We start from the raw sequence: 16,770 nt of genomic DNA, 5'->3' as shown, positions 1-16,770 counted from the left end.
TGGGTATCATTTTCAATTGGTTTTTGTAGGCAATTGGTGTAATTTGAGCAATGCTTTTCAGTAGTGAAGTAAAGTGCAATTACTTTAAAAGGTTTCATCTTCCCTCACTTTAAAATACGCTGATTTATGTGCATGTGCAATGCTTCCTTTACCAAATTACCCCAAAGCTATTTTTTTCTTCTCTTTTTAAAGAAAGGATGATTTGCTCACTAAAGAGAAGGGAATGAATGCTGAAGAGTGATGACAGTGAGGGTTATGAACTCAGGGGCACACACTTCAGAAGAGTAAGAGATAAAGAAGTAAGAGATGAGAGCACCAGCCTTGGAGTCAGGAGGACCTGAGTTCAAATCCAGCCTCAGACGCTTATGAGCTGTGTGACCCTGGGCAAGTCACTTAACCCCAATTGCCTCGAAAAAAAATCCCCAGCCCCCTCCCCCACCCTCCAGGAAATAGAGAAGAGCGGTAGAGAACAGGGATGGATTAGATGATATAAGAATGGATATAGGCTATATGATAAAAGATGAGCACATCGTGATATGGTACATAGAGTCAGGATCCAGAGTCAGAAAGATATGGATTCAAATCCTGCCTCTGATACACATTAGCTGTGTGACATTGGGTAAGTCATTTAAATTGCCACCCCCCCAAGCAACTCTCTAAGACCATGGAATTACAGAAAAGTTACTGAGCTGCAGGGTTCTCTACACTAATGAAATGACAGATCAGAACTTTAAAAAAATGACACCTAGCCAACTTAATGTAATTGATGCTATCTTTCCTTGTTATGGCAGAAACACACATAATTCAAAGACTCATTTGGCCATAGTGGGCTTCTGTATTGCTAGGAGTGGTCAGGGCAGAGAAAGAGAGATGTTTTGTGAGGTATGGAAACAGATTGGAATTAAATAAGCTTGACCAAATCTTTGAGTCATATTTAGTGTTGTAAATTTAATTTCTAACCTTCCAAGCAAACTTCTGTAAAGGGAACATACTTTCTAGACCACTGCCCTGAGAAATCCCTTAGTTATGTTAAAGACAGGGTCCCTTCTTCTGAAAGCATCCAAGAATCCCTAGAAGGCTTGTATGGTAATTTTCAATGGGCAGGTTGGATTCTACAATATCCATAGAGAAATCCTGTGGGGGGGGGGCGGGGGGAGTCTAAAAAGGTTGAGGCATATTGCCATGATGATTTCTACACAGGAATAAGGTGGGTTCATGTAGGAAGAGTGAGGGATAATAGATAGGTAACCTGAGTGTCAGCCAGATAATTCTAATATTTCAGGGGATTCATGATCTCATCAATATGGATATTTTCACCATGGATGTTGATGGTGACTTATAGATGCCCATTTTGTGCAATTCTTGTCCATGACTTCCCACAAATTCAGTGGATTGAGGGTCCAGTCAACATGGCCTATTCTTTAAGAAAGCCATGACTTTGTCCATGTGGGCATTCTCTCCAAGAATGAAGATTGAAACCTATGCATGACAACTATCTTTAGTGCAATGTTCCTTTATGACTTTTTTTTTTTACAAATCTTCTACAAGATACATACAATACATTGAAGGATTTCCTCTGATTCATTTGATATTTCATAGATGCTATCGCAAGACTCAAGCTTCCCATCTATTATATACATACAGATGATCAAAATCACTTTACTGATAGTGTAATGGTTAGGGAAACAGTATAAGGCAAAAAGCCGATTTTATTTTTTTTCCTTTTACCATAGTCTATCTCTACTGCGAAGTTCAAAGTTTTGACTCACTCCTTAGAGAGGGTTTATATTGGTAGATGTAGGAAGAATCATAGGATTTTCAGTTGAGTGGGACTTCACATATCAATTTTCCCCAAACCCCATCTTATAAACAAGGAAATTGAATCTCTACAAAGATGTAGAGTGACTTATACAAGGCCACACAGTTAATCAGTAATAGTGCTGGGATTTGAACCCAGCTGCCTTGACTTCGAGCCCAGTACTGGTTGCACTATCCTAAACTGAGTGGAACTTGAATTTGCATTAGATTCTGTAATAGCCTGCAAGGGGAAAGGCTAAGGTATAGAGGAGAATTAGGATAATACCCAGCTCTATTCAAACACAAATGGAATGAGGCATTGCTAGGACACAGGGTCTACTCAACAGAGAATGGGCTTCTCCAATCCCCTCACCCCTATACCCACATCAGCATCACTGCAATGGTCTTTCAGGCAACCTAGAGAAATCATGTCAACCCTTGCTGTGGAAACCGTTCCTTTGAAGAGGAGGGAATTCAGGAGAAGGGCAGGGTTGAGTCTTCTCTTTGTATCCAGTAGCACACGTTGCTTGACTTTTTAGGTCTAGTTTCCATCTTACACAAGGCAAGGCTCTTTTGTTTGTTTGTTTGTTTTACTTTGTCATATACAAGTTTTTTTTCTTACTTTATGAAATATACACACATAGTGAAGGAATAGTAGGGAATGAAGAAACTTATCATTACAGTGACAAGCTTTTCTATCTTGTCCAAGAACATGCATGACATATATGTGATGGTTTGATAAGGATTCTGATATTGGGTCTCCCATAATTTATTGCTAGTGACACCCCTAGTCAGTCTTGGGGAAATACTTCAGTACTACAGTACTTTGGCTGACATTCAACTGATGCTTTGACTCTAAAAAAGGCGCCTCCCTCTCAATCCCAAATCAAATGATATTGCATTTAGAACAATTATATAGCACTTGGTACTTTTAAAAAAAGCACCTTTTCTTTTTTTTGTCCCAGGACTGCAAAGGACTTGATGAACAAGCACAATTGTTATCCCCATTTTGCACATGGGGAAACTGAGGCACAGAGAGGTTAAGTGATGGGCCAAGGGAGCCTGAGGAGGTGATTGAGCTGAGAAAACAATAATAAACAAAAACTCCAGATTCTCAGGCATGAGCTCTTACCACTCACATAGCTATATGCCCTTTCTGTCTTTTCTGCTTCCACACTGACCTGAATTGAAGCTGAGGAGCTAGACACTTGTCCCATGCAGCACTAAGAGAAAAGAGCATTTTGTAGAGTTCTATAGAGATCTTGGCTCAAATATACACCATCTCTATATATGATGATTTTAACCCCCTAAATAAAAACTGGGTGATTTGAAAAGTTGAGGTTGTTTTGTTATATACAGTAAATGAACTATAAAATTAGCCTCTCAAAAGCATTCATGTGATTTTTTAAAAAATACCAAAACCCAGAGCACAGAACTATATGGCCTGGAAGAACACACAGATCATCCATTTGTCTCTAGGATATTGAGCTGCTTAAAGTGTCTTTGAGAATGCATTTTCCATACATTCTCCAAGATGGCGCCACGTTGAGATAGTGGCTTATCCAAACAGCGAGGGAACAAACAGCTGCACCAGTGACGCTTTTAAAGGAGTATGAGTTACCTTTTCCAATACCTTTGTTTCATCCTTGTAATAAACTTCACTGTGCATAGAATCCCCTCATCCCAAAGGTTTTGTTTCTTTGTTTTTACTGAAATCATTGAAATTTCTTCTTAGCAAACTAGCTTAAACAAGTATCCTCACAGCCATAGTTTGGGCTTCGCGTACACCAAGATGATTTCTGACCTTGAAGCTCCCATGATCTTATTACATAGTTACATTCCAATAATGAATTTTTTCTTAACCATGCTGGAGGAGTAAGAATTCAGGGTCTGATCTTCTTTGATCTTTAAAATCATAGGGCCAGATGTTTAGTCTGTTCTTCCAGGAGGGGCAATGGGGCAAGCATTGTCAAGAATCCTGACGCTGCAGCAAATGTCCCTCATTGGCAATGCTGAGGGTCTTTAACTTGGTGGTGGGTTTGGCCGCTGCTGCCATAATTCACTTCCAGCTGTCTCCTACACAGAGAACAGGATCTGTCTCTTGATGCGGAAGGAAAAGAAAGGTTGAGTTTTTCCTTATGTTCACACTGCAGCTGTCACTGTTCCTGAGTTTAAAATAATAACCAAAAAATTTTGAAGGAAAGGGGAAGGAAAGGAAAAAAGAAAAGAGAATCCCTATAGTAAGAAACCAGACTTTTCAAATTTAATATTTTATTGTAAATAGCTCCTCATAGTTTGTAGGGTATTCGTCGTGCTTGTTACCTCCCCTCCACCCTCCCTCCCTTTTTTTAAAATGATGGGTTTTTTTTAAATTATTAGAACTGGTTTTTCATGGGGTATTGTTGTTACATTAAAACGACCTCCCTGCACAGCAGGGGAATATTGTTCCATTGTAACTTTGGTTCCATGCCCAAGACACATCTTCGCTTGACTGCTGAAAGTGGTTCCTTGATTTTTCTCTTTAAACAATATATGTTCATAGTTCTTTCTTTCTAGTTTGACATCTACAGTTGTCATTAAATGCAGCATATATTGTAGATTTTCGACAGGGTCATGTAGGAACTGTCAAGTAAGAAATCTTGAATAATGGCTTTAAAATACATGGGTGTAGTCTTGGCTACCGGGTAGTTCTTGTCTTTTTGTTTTAATACCCCATCGGTGTAAACAATTTTTTTTCATCTTCACATGTTTGGAAGCATTAGCTTGTCTAAGGTCTCATCCGTGTTGTCTGTTACTCTGCAAAATAAAAAGGGAAAAAAAAGACTGAAAAATTATTTCAGCCAAAAGCCCCTCCAAATGATTAACTGTTCTTTGTTCTTTATCCAAAGAGAAACTTTACCACTTTGATTTCCTTGAGGCATAATCTCTAATGCCCAGATGAAGGCTTTAAATTTCAGTATATAATAGGATTGTAGTTCCAGGGCTGGAAGAGACCTCAAAGACAGAAACCTAGTTCAAGAGTTCTTACACTTTGGTCCATGAAATTGGCTTTTTTTTTGGATAGATCATCTAAATTTAGTTTGTTTCCTTTATAACGCTATGCATTTAAATATATTATACTGAGAAGGGGTTCACAGGCTTCATCAGACTGCCCAAGCAACCCAAGAAACAGAAAAAAATTAAGAAGCCCTGTTCTAGTTGAACTCCCTTATTTACTGGAAGGTTCTATAGTCATTGGTATGAGTACTCCTCCACCTATGCAGACTGTGACCCCTCTACAACTTAGTGCATAGTCTTCCAGCATGGTGGTGGAACAAAAAGTCAGGGTTGTGAGACTCGAATGAGATAACATAAAAGCACTTTGTGAAGGGTCTAGTACACAACAGGCACTTATAAATATTTCCCTATTCTCCCCACCACCCGCCTTTTAAACAAGTCTGTTGTGACTGGTAATTCCTGCCCATGCAGCCCTGTGGCCTTTACCCTCCACCTGGCTCTGCAGACATTCTTAGCTGCACAGTATTGAGAAGTGATCCCATGTGTGCTAGCTGGGGGCACTCTTGCCCCATCCCTTTCCAAGACTGGATCTAAGTTTGGGCTGTAGGCCTAGAAGGTCAAGAGAACTTCTTCCCTTCTGAGGAAGCCCAGAAAGGATGTCAAGGAGATACCTTTTCATGGGATTCTGAGAGCCTGGTCTCCTCTACCGTGGAAGAATGGGGCTAAACAAACATTATAAGAAAGATCTCTATGAAAAGATGATGTGCAAACATAAACAACCAATATTCTTATTCCTGTAATTCTGTAAATTCCCTTGATCCTTTTGAAAAAATGAGCTCACATTTTGATCGCATTTTAAGGGTTGCAACATGCTTTTGCCACACGAGGTAGGCAGTAGGAATGTTATCCCCATTTTACAAATGAGGAAAACTGGCTCAGAGAAATTCAGTGACTTCCCCAAGGTTACATAGATAGTAAGTGGCAGAGCCAGGGTTTGAAGTACAGTTGAATATATACAAATTCAGAGTTTTCTCCATATTCTTCAGAGGAAGTATAGTATAATAGAAAGGGTGCTTGATGGTAATGTGAAAGATATGACTTCAAAATAGTTTGAATATTATTATTATTAAATTATATTATTATATAAAATTATTATATTTTATATATTACATATATTATTATATATTATATATCCTATACAATACATTATTGTATATTATATAAATAATACATGATATATTCTAAAAATTATATATTATAAATCATATTATTAAATACTAAAATAGCTTAAAAACCTACTTGTTCTCCTACTTGTTACTTCTGTAACCTGGGGAAAGTTTGTCTCTCTGAGGCTCAGTTTCCATTTCTGTAAATGAAGAGGTTGGACTAGACGACCTCTAGGAACTCTTTCAAGCTCTAGGTCGACGATCCAATGATTGAGAGTACATTTGACGCATTTTTTTGGCCAATCTTCGAGGAGTCACACACAGTCCCCCTACTACAATCTCCCTCTATGCCCCTCTAAGTTACCTTATGATGATGATGTGGAGGCTTGGCACAGAGGAAAGAGAGCTGACTGCGGAGTCAAAGGAGCAGGATTCCAATGCCACTTTTGATATCATTTGTGTGACCTTGGGAAAATCACTCAACCTCCCTGGGCCCAAGTTTCTTCATCCATAAAAAGATGGGTCTAGATTACATGGTCCCTAGGAAGCTAGGGGTACCATAGATAGAATGTTGTGCCTGGAGTCGGAAAGACCTGAATTCAAATTCAGCCTCAGACACTTACTAGCTGCAAGACCCTGGGAGAATCGGTTTCCTCAACCGTAAATGGGGATAAGAATCGCACCTGCCTCCTTTATAAGGTGATCTTCAGACCTTAAAGAGCTATATAAATGTTAGCTATTACTATTATTTACTTGATGAGAAGCTCACTATTGTACTCCTTTAGACAGTCCATTATTTTTGGTTTTGGACAGCTCTAATAATGAGCTAGAATCTGCTTTCCTGCAGTGTCCACTCATTGTAGCTTTGCTCTGTACCTCTGCTCTCTGGGGCCAAACATATCAAGTTTAATACCTTTGCAAGTCTTAAAATACTATATAAATGCTGTTATTACTGGTATTATCATTATTATCAATTTGAAGTCTCTTCCAGGTCCAGATCTGTGTTCCTATGGTGCTGGATCCTGTGAAGTGCAAACTGTGGAAAATTCTACCAAGAGGGAAAAAGCTGAAGAGCAGACTCAGTCATGGTATGTTTGTCCATCATCTAAGGACCAGAACTAATTTTGGAGATGCTCGCTTCCAAAAGGTGGGTGACTACTCGGTGTGATTCTTGACCAAGGCACTTATGAAGGCCATCTCCTAAGGTGAAGAGGGATTGCACTTTACATCCATGGAGGAAGTAAGTACACTGATGAAATCACAACTATTTGATACATTGAAAAGATAGTTTAAATATTTCAGGGATTCATGATTGTGTAGGTGTAGGTCTTCCCTATCATAGGAGTATAGACTTAAAGATAGTAGGGGCATTGAGATCATCTTATACCCTTTCTGTGCCTTCTGGAATGCCTGTTCCATAGGCAAAACCAAAACCCAAAACCCAAAACCAACCCTAAACCTTGCTTTTATCTTAAATCATTTCCTTTCCCACTCCTTCCATCTTTTCATTCTCATTGAGAATTAACTCCCCTCTGATGACACAGCCACCTCAGCCACCTTTTCTATACTGGCTTCATTTTCACTCATCCCCACTCCCCCCAATTCACTAGTTGAGGTTGAGGAATACTCTGTGCTCCCCATTGGCACTTACAGGTTCTCTTCCTATCATCATTACTCAATACTCTCTCCTCCTTTCAGGTTCATGTAAGGTACATCTACCCACTCAATCGAAATCTTGGTAGCTATTGTCTACAGACTTCTAGGACACTCTCCTTCCTACTTGAATGTGTTCAGTGCCTGGCTCACAATCTTTTTCTTCTCTCCAAGTCCTGCCCTCATACTAGGGTACTTCTACATATATATTCATACTCCCTCAAACAGCCTAACCTCTTGGTTCCTAAATTTATTTCCTTCCTAAGAGCTATTCCTATACCCCACACATGCAGAAAGATGTTCACACCCTTGATCTTGCCATCACCCATAAATGTACAACCTCCATGTTCACGAACTTTGACATTCCATTATCTGATCACAATCTATTGGATTTCCATCTCTCCCTTGGCCTTGCAATACCAAACCCCAGTCTCTGGCCACACTGTTTGTTACTCTAATCCCTTGACCCCTAACTTCTCTTTTGGCCTATTTCTCTTAAGCTAGCCCAACTTTCCTCCTTTCCCCATTATGATTCATTGGGGAGCCAGTTCAACTCTATACTGTGCCTTTTTTGTGCCATGCCAAACCTCAGTCTTGGATCACTCCCATCATCTGTTGCCTTTGTTCCTACATATGTGCTGCTGAATGAGGGTGGAGAAAATGATGCAACTGTCCTGACTGGGTCCACTTCAAATTTCTGTTACATAACCTCAACTGGATTCTCCTTGCTGCTAGGTAATCCATCTATAACTCCTTAATTAACTCACAATTCCACAGTAGCTCTTCCAAACCTTTTCATCCCTCCTCAAATTTCCCATGGCTCTCCTCCCTACCATCTCAGTTGAGAGCATTGCCTCATATTTTACTGAAAAAATTGAGGCCATTTGCCAGGAGCTACCTCTTCCCTTTTCCTCCTGGTCCCACATAACCCAGATGTCTTCTCTCACTCTATCTTCCTTCACCCATCTCACATTATGAGGTATGGCCCTCTTTGCCAAGGCCAATCTATTTACTTGCACAAGTGATCCTCTTCCACCCCATCTCTTCCAGCAGAATGTCCTCTCTATCATTTCCATTTTCTCCCTTATCTTTAACCTCTCCCCATCCACTAGCTGCCTCTCTGTTGCCTAAAAACATGCCCATGTCTCCCCCATCCTCAAAAAACCTTTACTTGATCCTGTTTTATCCCATATCTTCCATGCCTTTTGTACCTAAACTTCTTTATACTGGTTCAACATATAATCAACACAACACAAACAAAGCTGTCATCTTGATGCTAGAGGTTCCTATAATTCACAATGGAGCACCTGAATCAAGGCCTCAAGGAAGATCCACCTACTACATGTGGCCTTCGCACACATACACACACACACACACACACACACACTCATATACTCACGCTAGGACAAAGTGTGTGGGGGGCAAGGGTAGGCAAGGACATGTTTTTATGTTCCTGAGCATAAAACTTGAAACTTAAAAACTTGAAATTCCTGAGCATAAAACTCCTTGAACTGCCTTCAGTTGCAACTTTTGGATCAGTACCTTGTATCCCCACTAGCTCCCAATTGTACAGCCCTCAAAGGTATACAAAGTGAGTGAGTGCAAAGAGCAATTGTTTCTGTTCTGGCCAGAAACTCTGAAGGCCTTCTCCACCCTGACTGATTCTTTTGTGAAGGTAAACTAGGCCATCTTTTAACTCAATTTTTACCTAGCCTTTAACTCCTGAATGGGTGTTGCCTCAGACAAACTGTGACCTTGGGAAGACTTTAGCTTAAAAAGGCCAAGGTCTCCTACTGCATCCTGGGCCATCACTAGTTGTCCTGACCTATGGCTTGCCACTGGACTTGGAAGACTCTGGAGGAGAGAGTGAGGCTGATGACTTTGCACAGCTCTGCCTCACTGAAATCCAATTCACTTGCAAGTCAAGGCATCACCCTCCTGATGTCATTGGTCCTCTCTGAGAATGAAGGCTGAACAACAACAGCTAAACTCCTTAAGAAGGCCCTCTACAATAGGTACTACTACTTCATCTGCTTTCATTTTCTTAACCTTTTATATAGTCTGGCTTCAGACCTCATTATTCAACCAAAACTACTTTCTCCAAAGTTATCAACAGTCCCTTAAGAGCCAAATTGAAGAGCTTCTCTCAGTCTTCATCCTTCTTGGTATCTCTGTAGCCTCTGACACTGTCAACCACCCTCTTCTCTTTGGTACTCTCTTCTCTCCAGGTTTTCAGGATACTATTCTCTCCTGGTTCTCCTCCTACCAATCTCACCACTCCTTCTTGGTCTCCATTGCTTGATCTTCATCCAGGTGATGTTTTCTTAATGATAGGTGTCCTACAGGGCTGTCCTGGGACCACTTCTCTTCTCCCTCTATACCATGTCACTTGGTAATCTCATCAGCTCCCATGGATTCACTGATCATCTCTATGCTGATTATTCTCAAATTTATTTATCTAGCCCTAACCTCTTTCCTAACCTCCAGACTCACATTTGATTGTGGATATCCTGTAGACACCTTAAACTTATTAAGTCCAACACTGAACTCCCTCCAAACCTTACCCTCTTCCCAACTTCCCTATTCTGGTGCCACCATCCTTCCAATCTCCCAGGCTCACAACCTAGGTGCCATCTCGTAGGAGCAATTTGGATTTGAAGATCTTTCCCACCCATTAATAGGCCATGTGACCTGCTTATGTCACGGGAAGCCTGAGTCACATGTGGTGGGAGGAGCTTCCTGACAGGAAAAGGAAATTATGTCACCGGAAATGCTGAGAGAGAGAGAGAGAGAGAGAGAGAGAGAGAGAGAGAGAGACGTTATGGCTGCTAATGGCTGCCCTTGTGATGGTTAGAACTGAACAGACTGTGACACCTATAATGTGAGTTTGTTTTGGGAAGACCCCAGCCGGGGGATCGGAGAGGTCTTGGGATGGCGAGGCTCCATGTTGTGATATTGTGTGTGGAATGTTTTACTGCTATGTTAGACTGGATAAATGGTGGCTGAATAAATGGTTTACTTCTTCTACCTTCTATGTGGAGAGTCTCGTATACTTTGCGATATAGAACCACACAGGCACTTTGACAATTATCATCTGTGTTGTTATTATTGCCTTCCTGTTTCACATCTCTGACTCATTACTATCTATCACTCCTCACCCCCACTCCCAATATCCAATCTGTTGCTAAGGTCTAGTGATTTCACCTTTGTAACATCTCTCAGCCATGGCCCTTCCTTCCATCTGATAACTGCCACCAATCTTAGTACACATGCTTATCTCCTCACACCTTGATTACTGCAATAGCCTGTTGGCTGGTCTGCCTACCACCAGTTTCTCCCCACCCCAGTCCCTCTACTCAGGCACCCAAGTGATTTTTCTAGTCTGACCATCTCTCCTCTCTCTCTCTCTCTCTCTCTCTCTCTCTCTCTCTGTCTGTCTGTCTGTCTCTCTCTCTGTCTGTCTGTCTCTCTCTCTCTCTCTCTCTCTCACACACACACACACACACACACACACACACATACACACACTACACCACTCAATAAACTCCAGTAGTTCCCTATCACCTCCAGGATCAAATATAAAATCCTCTGTTTGGTGTTCAGTCATCCATGACCTAGCCCCTCCTACCTTTCCATTCTTCTTACACCTTATCCCCCTCCACATACTCTTCGATCCAGTGACACTGGCCTTCTGGCTGTTCCTTGAAGAAGACACTCCATCTTCTGACTTCCAGCATTTTCACTGGTTGTAATCCACACCTGGAACGTTCTCCCTCGCTTCTACTCATGACCATTCCTGGCTTTCTTCAAGCCCCAGCTAAAATCTCACCTTCTACAGGAAGCCTTTTCCTACCCCCCTTAATCCTAATGCCTCCCCCCCTCCCCAGTTGATTACTTTCTTATTCATCCTGCGCATAGCTTGTTTGTATGTAGTTGTTTGCTTATTGTCTCTCACATGAGACTGTGAGTCGTTGACAGCAGGGCCTGTCTTTTGCTTTTCTTTTTATCCCCGGTGCTCAGCACAGTGCCTGGCACATAGTAGGCACGCAATAAATGCTTATTGACAATCCCCATTTTATTCTTGAGAGAACCGAAGCCTAGAGATGTTACATGGCTTGCCCAAGGCCAAACAGGAAGCAGCGAAAACAGGATTTGCGTGAACCTTCCAGGTCCTCTGATTACAGATCTTACTGCATTACTTCTGTGACACAGATCACAACTGCCACATACCTTAGGAACAGAGCATCAGGAATTTCTTGGTATCAGAAAAACCTGTTTTATTTTTGACTAGTCTTTCTCCAACAGACTTCAGCTCTAGAGGTGACCCCTCCTGTCTAGTACCCCCACCTTGTCCCTTTTTTGGAACCCTCCAAATCTATAATCTCTCTGGTTGTAATTTCTACACTCCCACCCCCCACCCCAACCCCCATACAGCCTCGTTGATTTGGAATTTTCTGGCTCTATCATGCTGGGAAACCAGTCTGATGTACCTGAGGGAGACTACCTTTCTGCTTATAAAATGCCTGACCCTCTTTTGCATCAAGGAGAATCACCCTGTTATGTGGGATAGCCCAGGTGCCCAGCATTAAAGGACTAAAGGAGTGAGCCTGGCATCCCCTGGGTGCAAGAGCAGGAGGGTATTTCTTGTCGGATTTATTGTGATCCTTCCTCCTCCTGCTGGATCTAAAATTCATCTCATCCAAGGCCCAAAGTTCCTGCTGATGTATCCTTCCTGATCCCAAGAGTTGGTCATATTCTCGCCTTTCTAGGGGAGTGATGCTGGTTGTACCTTTTGCCCCTCTTCCCTTCCTACTATCATGTCTTCTACCCCTGACGGGGGTTGGGGATAGGGTAGGACAAGGCAGGTGGGAGATCCTAGGCTTGTTGTGGAAAAGCTAAGTGAATAGTTGTTCTCTGAATGCGACTATTTGACTGACAGATGAGATGGAGGGGGACAGCCACTGTCAGCTGGCAAACAGTTTTGGCAACTGCATTGAATTTAGGTCTACCAAAAATTATTATCCCCCTGGCTGCAGTAAGTCGTTGGGTTTTTTTATGGCAATCAGGGTTAAGTGACTGGCCCAATGTCACACAGCTAATAAGTGTCTGAGGTCGCATTTGAACTCGGGTCCTCCTGACTTTAGGGCTGGTGTTCTATCCACTGTACCACCTAGCTGCCCCTCCTACGCTTCTAAGAAAGTCTTTTCTCACTTCAGAGATCAAGTGCTTCAGAGTTATAGAATAGGGATGACTGTCTAGCCACACCAGAATTTTGCTCTGAGACTGACAGAATCTCAGACTAGGAAGGGAACTCAGACTAGTCCAACCCATGTTAGAATAACAATAACATTAGATAATATTTAGATACTATGTGCGTTACAATTATTATCTCATTCAATCCTCACAGCAACCAGGGAGGTAAGAAAGTGTTATTAACCCCTTTTCACAGATGAGGAAACTGAGGGTGACTGGTCCAGAATCATATAGTTAGTAAGTGCTTGAGGCCAGATCTGAACTTAGTTCTTCCAGATCCCAAACTCAGCTTTCTGTCTACTGCGCCACCTCAGCTGCCAAGAATTCCCTCTGCAGCATTCCTGGTAAGTAGTCATTCAGCCCTTTCTTTCTGAATGGCTTTGATATGTCACAGAGATACCCTTTTAACCAGGACAGCGTGTGAGTCCTAGCACTGACGTCTGAAGATAATGATTGGAGGGGGAAAAAATCAGAATCGCTTTACCTGGAAACATTTATTCTATGTCTTGGAAGCTAAAAAACACACAATAACAACAACTCAACAAGAAAAATCAACCCCATCAGTTCCTCTCCTTTGCTGCCATCCCCCAATACTTTGACCATATAATACATAAAATGCTAGCATTCATTTAGATGTGAAATTAAATATGGTCCCAGACTGGCTTGGGACTACAGGCCTATCTACAGGCAGGGAGTGGTGATGGATATAGAGAGCTGGCCTCAGAGTCAGGAAAATGTGGCTTCAGCTCCCAACTCTGGCACAAACAGGCTGTGTGACCCTAGATACATCACTAGACCTCTCAGGGCCCTGGGCTAACTCTCTAAGCTTGTAGTTACAGAACTGATTTTGATCTATGTTGGTAGAGGGAGTTTCCTCATCCGCAGTTCCCTTCACCAATGGAATCTTAGGTCTGGATTCCCACCCTCCCCCCCCAATTAAAACCACAGAATCTCATACTATAAATGGGTATCAGATATTATCTTTATGCTTTATGTTGTACTTTTTTCCCATCTGGGGTTTTGATTTAAAATGACAGTTCAGGAAAAAACTTAGGTTCAGCTGTTTTGGTAATAATTTAATTATGCCGCCCAGGGCTTAGATCAGTTGAATGATTTTTGCCACACATTTGGTATCAATTACTTAGCCTGATTTTCTACCTTTTCCAAGCTCAAGAATGAGGAGTTTTACTTTTCAGTTCAATTTAACATAACAAGTATTTCTTAAGCTCTTAATACAGGACTGGAGAACCAGGTTCCCCACCCTTGTAGAATGTGCTAAGCTCTAGGGATACAAAAGCAAAAATTGACAATAGTTACTGCCCACAGGGAGCCTCCATTTCCTTTATGGAAGGTCAGAAACTTAGATACTTCCTATTCAGGTCCTCCTTTAATGGCTCATTGGAGTTTAGAAGAAGCCCTGGGTACTCCAATGCTATGTGAGCAAAGCTCTTGACATGTCTCACTGAACTGTAAAGGCTTGGAGTTGTTGTTGAGTCATTTCAGTCATACCCAACTCTTTATGACTCCATCTGAGGTTTTCTTGGCAAAGATACTGTAGTGATTTGCCATTTCCTTCTCCAGCTCATTTTTACAGATGAGGAAACTGAGGCAAACAAGATTAAATAACTTGCCCAGAGTCACACAGTTAGTAAGTGTCTGAGTCTGCATTTGAACTTAGGTCCTCCTGACTCCAGTGCCAGCTCTCTATCCACCATGCCATTTAGTTGCCCAAAGGCTATGAATACAAATGTGTATATGTTCTACATGGCCTGTACTGTCTATGAAGATGCTTGGTTGCTTAGGTAGAGAGGCTCCTCAGGAATTCATTTTCTTTGGCAGCACTTGAAGACTGTTTACTAAGGTATAGAGGGGTTCCTGACTTTGATCCCAAGAAGGAGTACTCACACTGATGAAATTACAGATCCTTGTTCTATTGGAATGAGGTTGGGTACACAGGTGGTAGGAGGTAAAGCTATTTTAAACTACAGTAACAGTGAGTTGCATGTGTTTCGGTTACTTTCTTTTCTGGCAGAGTTGTGGATCTCAATTTATCATAGATGCATAGATTCAGAGCCGTAAGAGACTCAAGAGAAGCTCTTAGAGGACCTGAGAAAACGGAAGATTTTGATTGCAGGACAAGTCCATCCCCCTCATTTCAGCATGCTGCAGACTTATTGTAACAGCAAGGCAATAAACACAACATTGAAGATATGCTGCTATTAGTATATACACAGGCCATTTCTGTGTGGCGGAAAAAGTGGGTTTGAGAAACACCACAGCTGACGTCACCATGATGCCGTTTTCCAGAGCATATCCAGAAAAACTGCTCTAGAGGTATGGCAACAGGGTTGGTCAAAAGTGATATCTTTAGTGACACCATCAAGTGAACGGTGTCATGGTGGCCTTGGCCTTGTGACATTGGGCAAATCACTAAATCTCTCTGGGCTTTGGTTTTCTTTTATATAAAATGTGGTGACTGTCTGAGTCCTTTCCAATGAGAGATTATAGGATCACAGATTTATAGCTGGAAGGGACCTTAAAGGCCATTAAATGCAACACTTTCATTTGTCAGATGAGGAAACTGAGGCACAGTGGGGTTAAGTGACTTGCCCAGAGTCATGTAGCTAGCATGTGCCTGAGGCAGGATTTGAACTTAGGTGTTCCTGATTCCAAGTCCAATGACCTATCAACTATACCACGTTGCCTCCTTCAAGTTCTATGATCCAATGTTTTGAGTGGCTAGTAAAACCACAAGAGACTATAGCAGTGTAAGAAGCCCTTAGGTGACTTATATGTTGTTGAAAGTCCTCACCTCTCACTCTGTTTCGGAGCATCACAGTCACATACAAATATTGCAAGTCATATTACCAGAGAAAGACAAAATCGAGAGGAGTTCTCTTCCATAGTGCATTTCTGTTGGTGTTCAGTCGTGTCCTACTCTATGTGACCTCATTTGGGGTTTTCTTGGCAAAGATACTGGAGTGATTTGCCATGTCCTTCTCCAGATCATTTTTACAGATGAGGAAACTGAGGCAAACAGGGTTAAGTGACTTGCCCAGGGTCACACAGCTAGTGAGTGTCTGAAGCCAGATTTGAACTCAGGAAGATGAGTCTTCCTGACTCCAGGCCTGGTGCTCTATGCACTATGGTGCCATCTAGCTGCACCAGCACAGAGAACTCAAATTGCCACTTTAAATCATTAGCACTCCGGAACAAAATGCTCAACTTTGCTGGTATAGAAATTCCATCACTGACTCTCCTTGTGACAAGGTAACGTAGTTACTTGGTACCTACTTCCCACTGTATTAAATATTACCTTTAAGGTTGTGTTGTAGACATTACTCAACTGAAAAAAAGTTATTCACATAGTGGTTGAATAGTTTTGATAGTAAGGATGGAGGGACCCAGAGTCCAGATATTAAGGAGTTATTATGAATCCTAGTAATAAAGCAATTGCTTCTCGATTTATAGCTGGGGAGTTAGGGAGCAGGCTATGTAGAGGGAAAAGTATGGGAAGGGGTATTGGCTTTGGGGTGTTCTTATTAAGAGTTCAATGGAATAAGTTTAGAATTTTGAGCATTGTTTAATTCAAGCCAGCTCAGCAAACATTAACTAAAGCAGCTACTGGCTGGAAGACATATTATTCTGAGCGGTGCCTGGCCCTGGGGATGCAAAGATGAGAAATGACGCGGTCACTATCCCCAAGGAGTTTATGATATAATGATGTGTGGGTGGGTGGAGGGGGAAGAAATAAGTCATTTGTGCAAATCAGCATGACACAAGGTAGAATGGACAGGGACAATGTGCTCTAAGAAAATTAGAAATATCTAGTATGCCTGTTGGAACCATGAAAGTTAGGAGAAGTAAAGCTGGAAAGATAGGCTAGGATGAAATGATGTTTATA

The 16,770-nt window shown here is 41.7% G+C and overlaps 1 protein-coding gene across 4 annotated transcripts in view; it reads right to left on the bottom strand.

Annotated features, from left to right (window-relative positions):
• Positions 1–4,055: 4,055 nt before the first annotated feature.
• The window catches only part of LOC118844487 (janus kinase and microtubule-interacting protein 2), a 97,414-nt gene continuing 84,699 nt past the window's right edge, over positions 4,056–16,770 (bottom strand). Inside the window, exon 21 of one of the 4 annotated variants that reach the window (XM_036752383.1) lies at positions 4,056–4,593. Coding sequence is in view for 1 of the 4 variants with exons in the window: in XM_036752384.1 (XP_036608279.1) it covers positions 4,573–4,593 (21 nt within the window). In the remaining 3 variants the exon portion in view is untranslated. The remainder of the gene's footprint in view (positions 4,594–16,770) is intronic. The other 3 variants (XM_036752385.1, XM_036752384.1, XM_036752386.1) reach the window with 3 other exon arrangements.

This window comes from Trichosurus vulpecula, chromosome 3, assembly GCF_011100635.1.
Source record: "Trichosurus vulpecula isolate mTriVul1 chromosome 3, mTriVul1.pri, whole genome shotgun sequence".
In the NCBI taxonomy this organism is placed as follows: domain Eukaryota; kingdom Metazoa; phylum Chordata; class Mammalia; order Diprotodontia; family Phalangeridae; genus Trichosurus; species Trichosurus vulpecula.
This window is presented reverse-complemented; position numbering and strand designations above follow the sequence as displayed.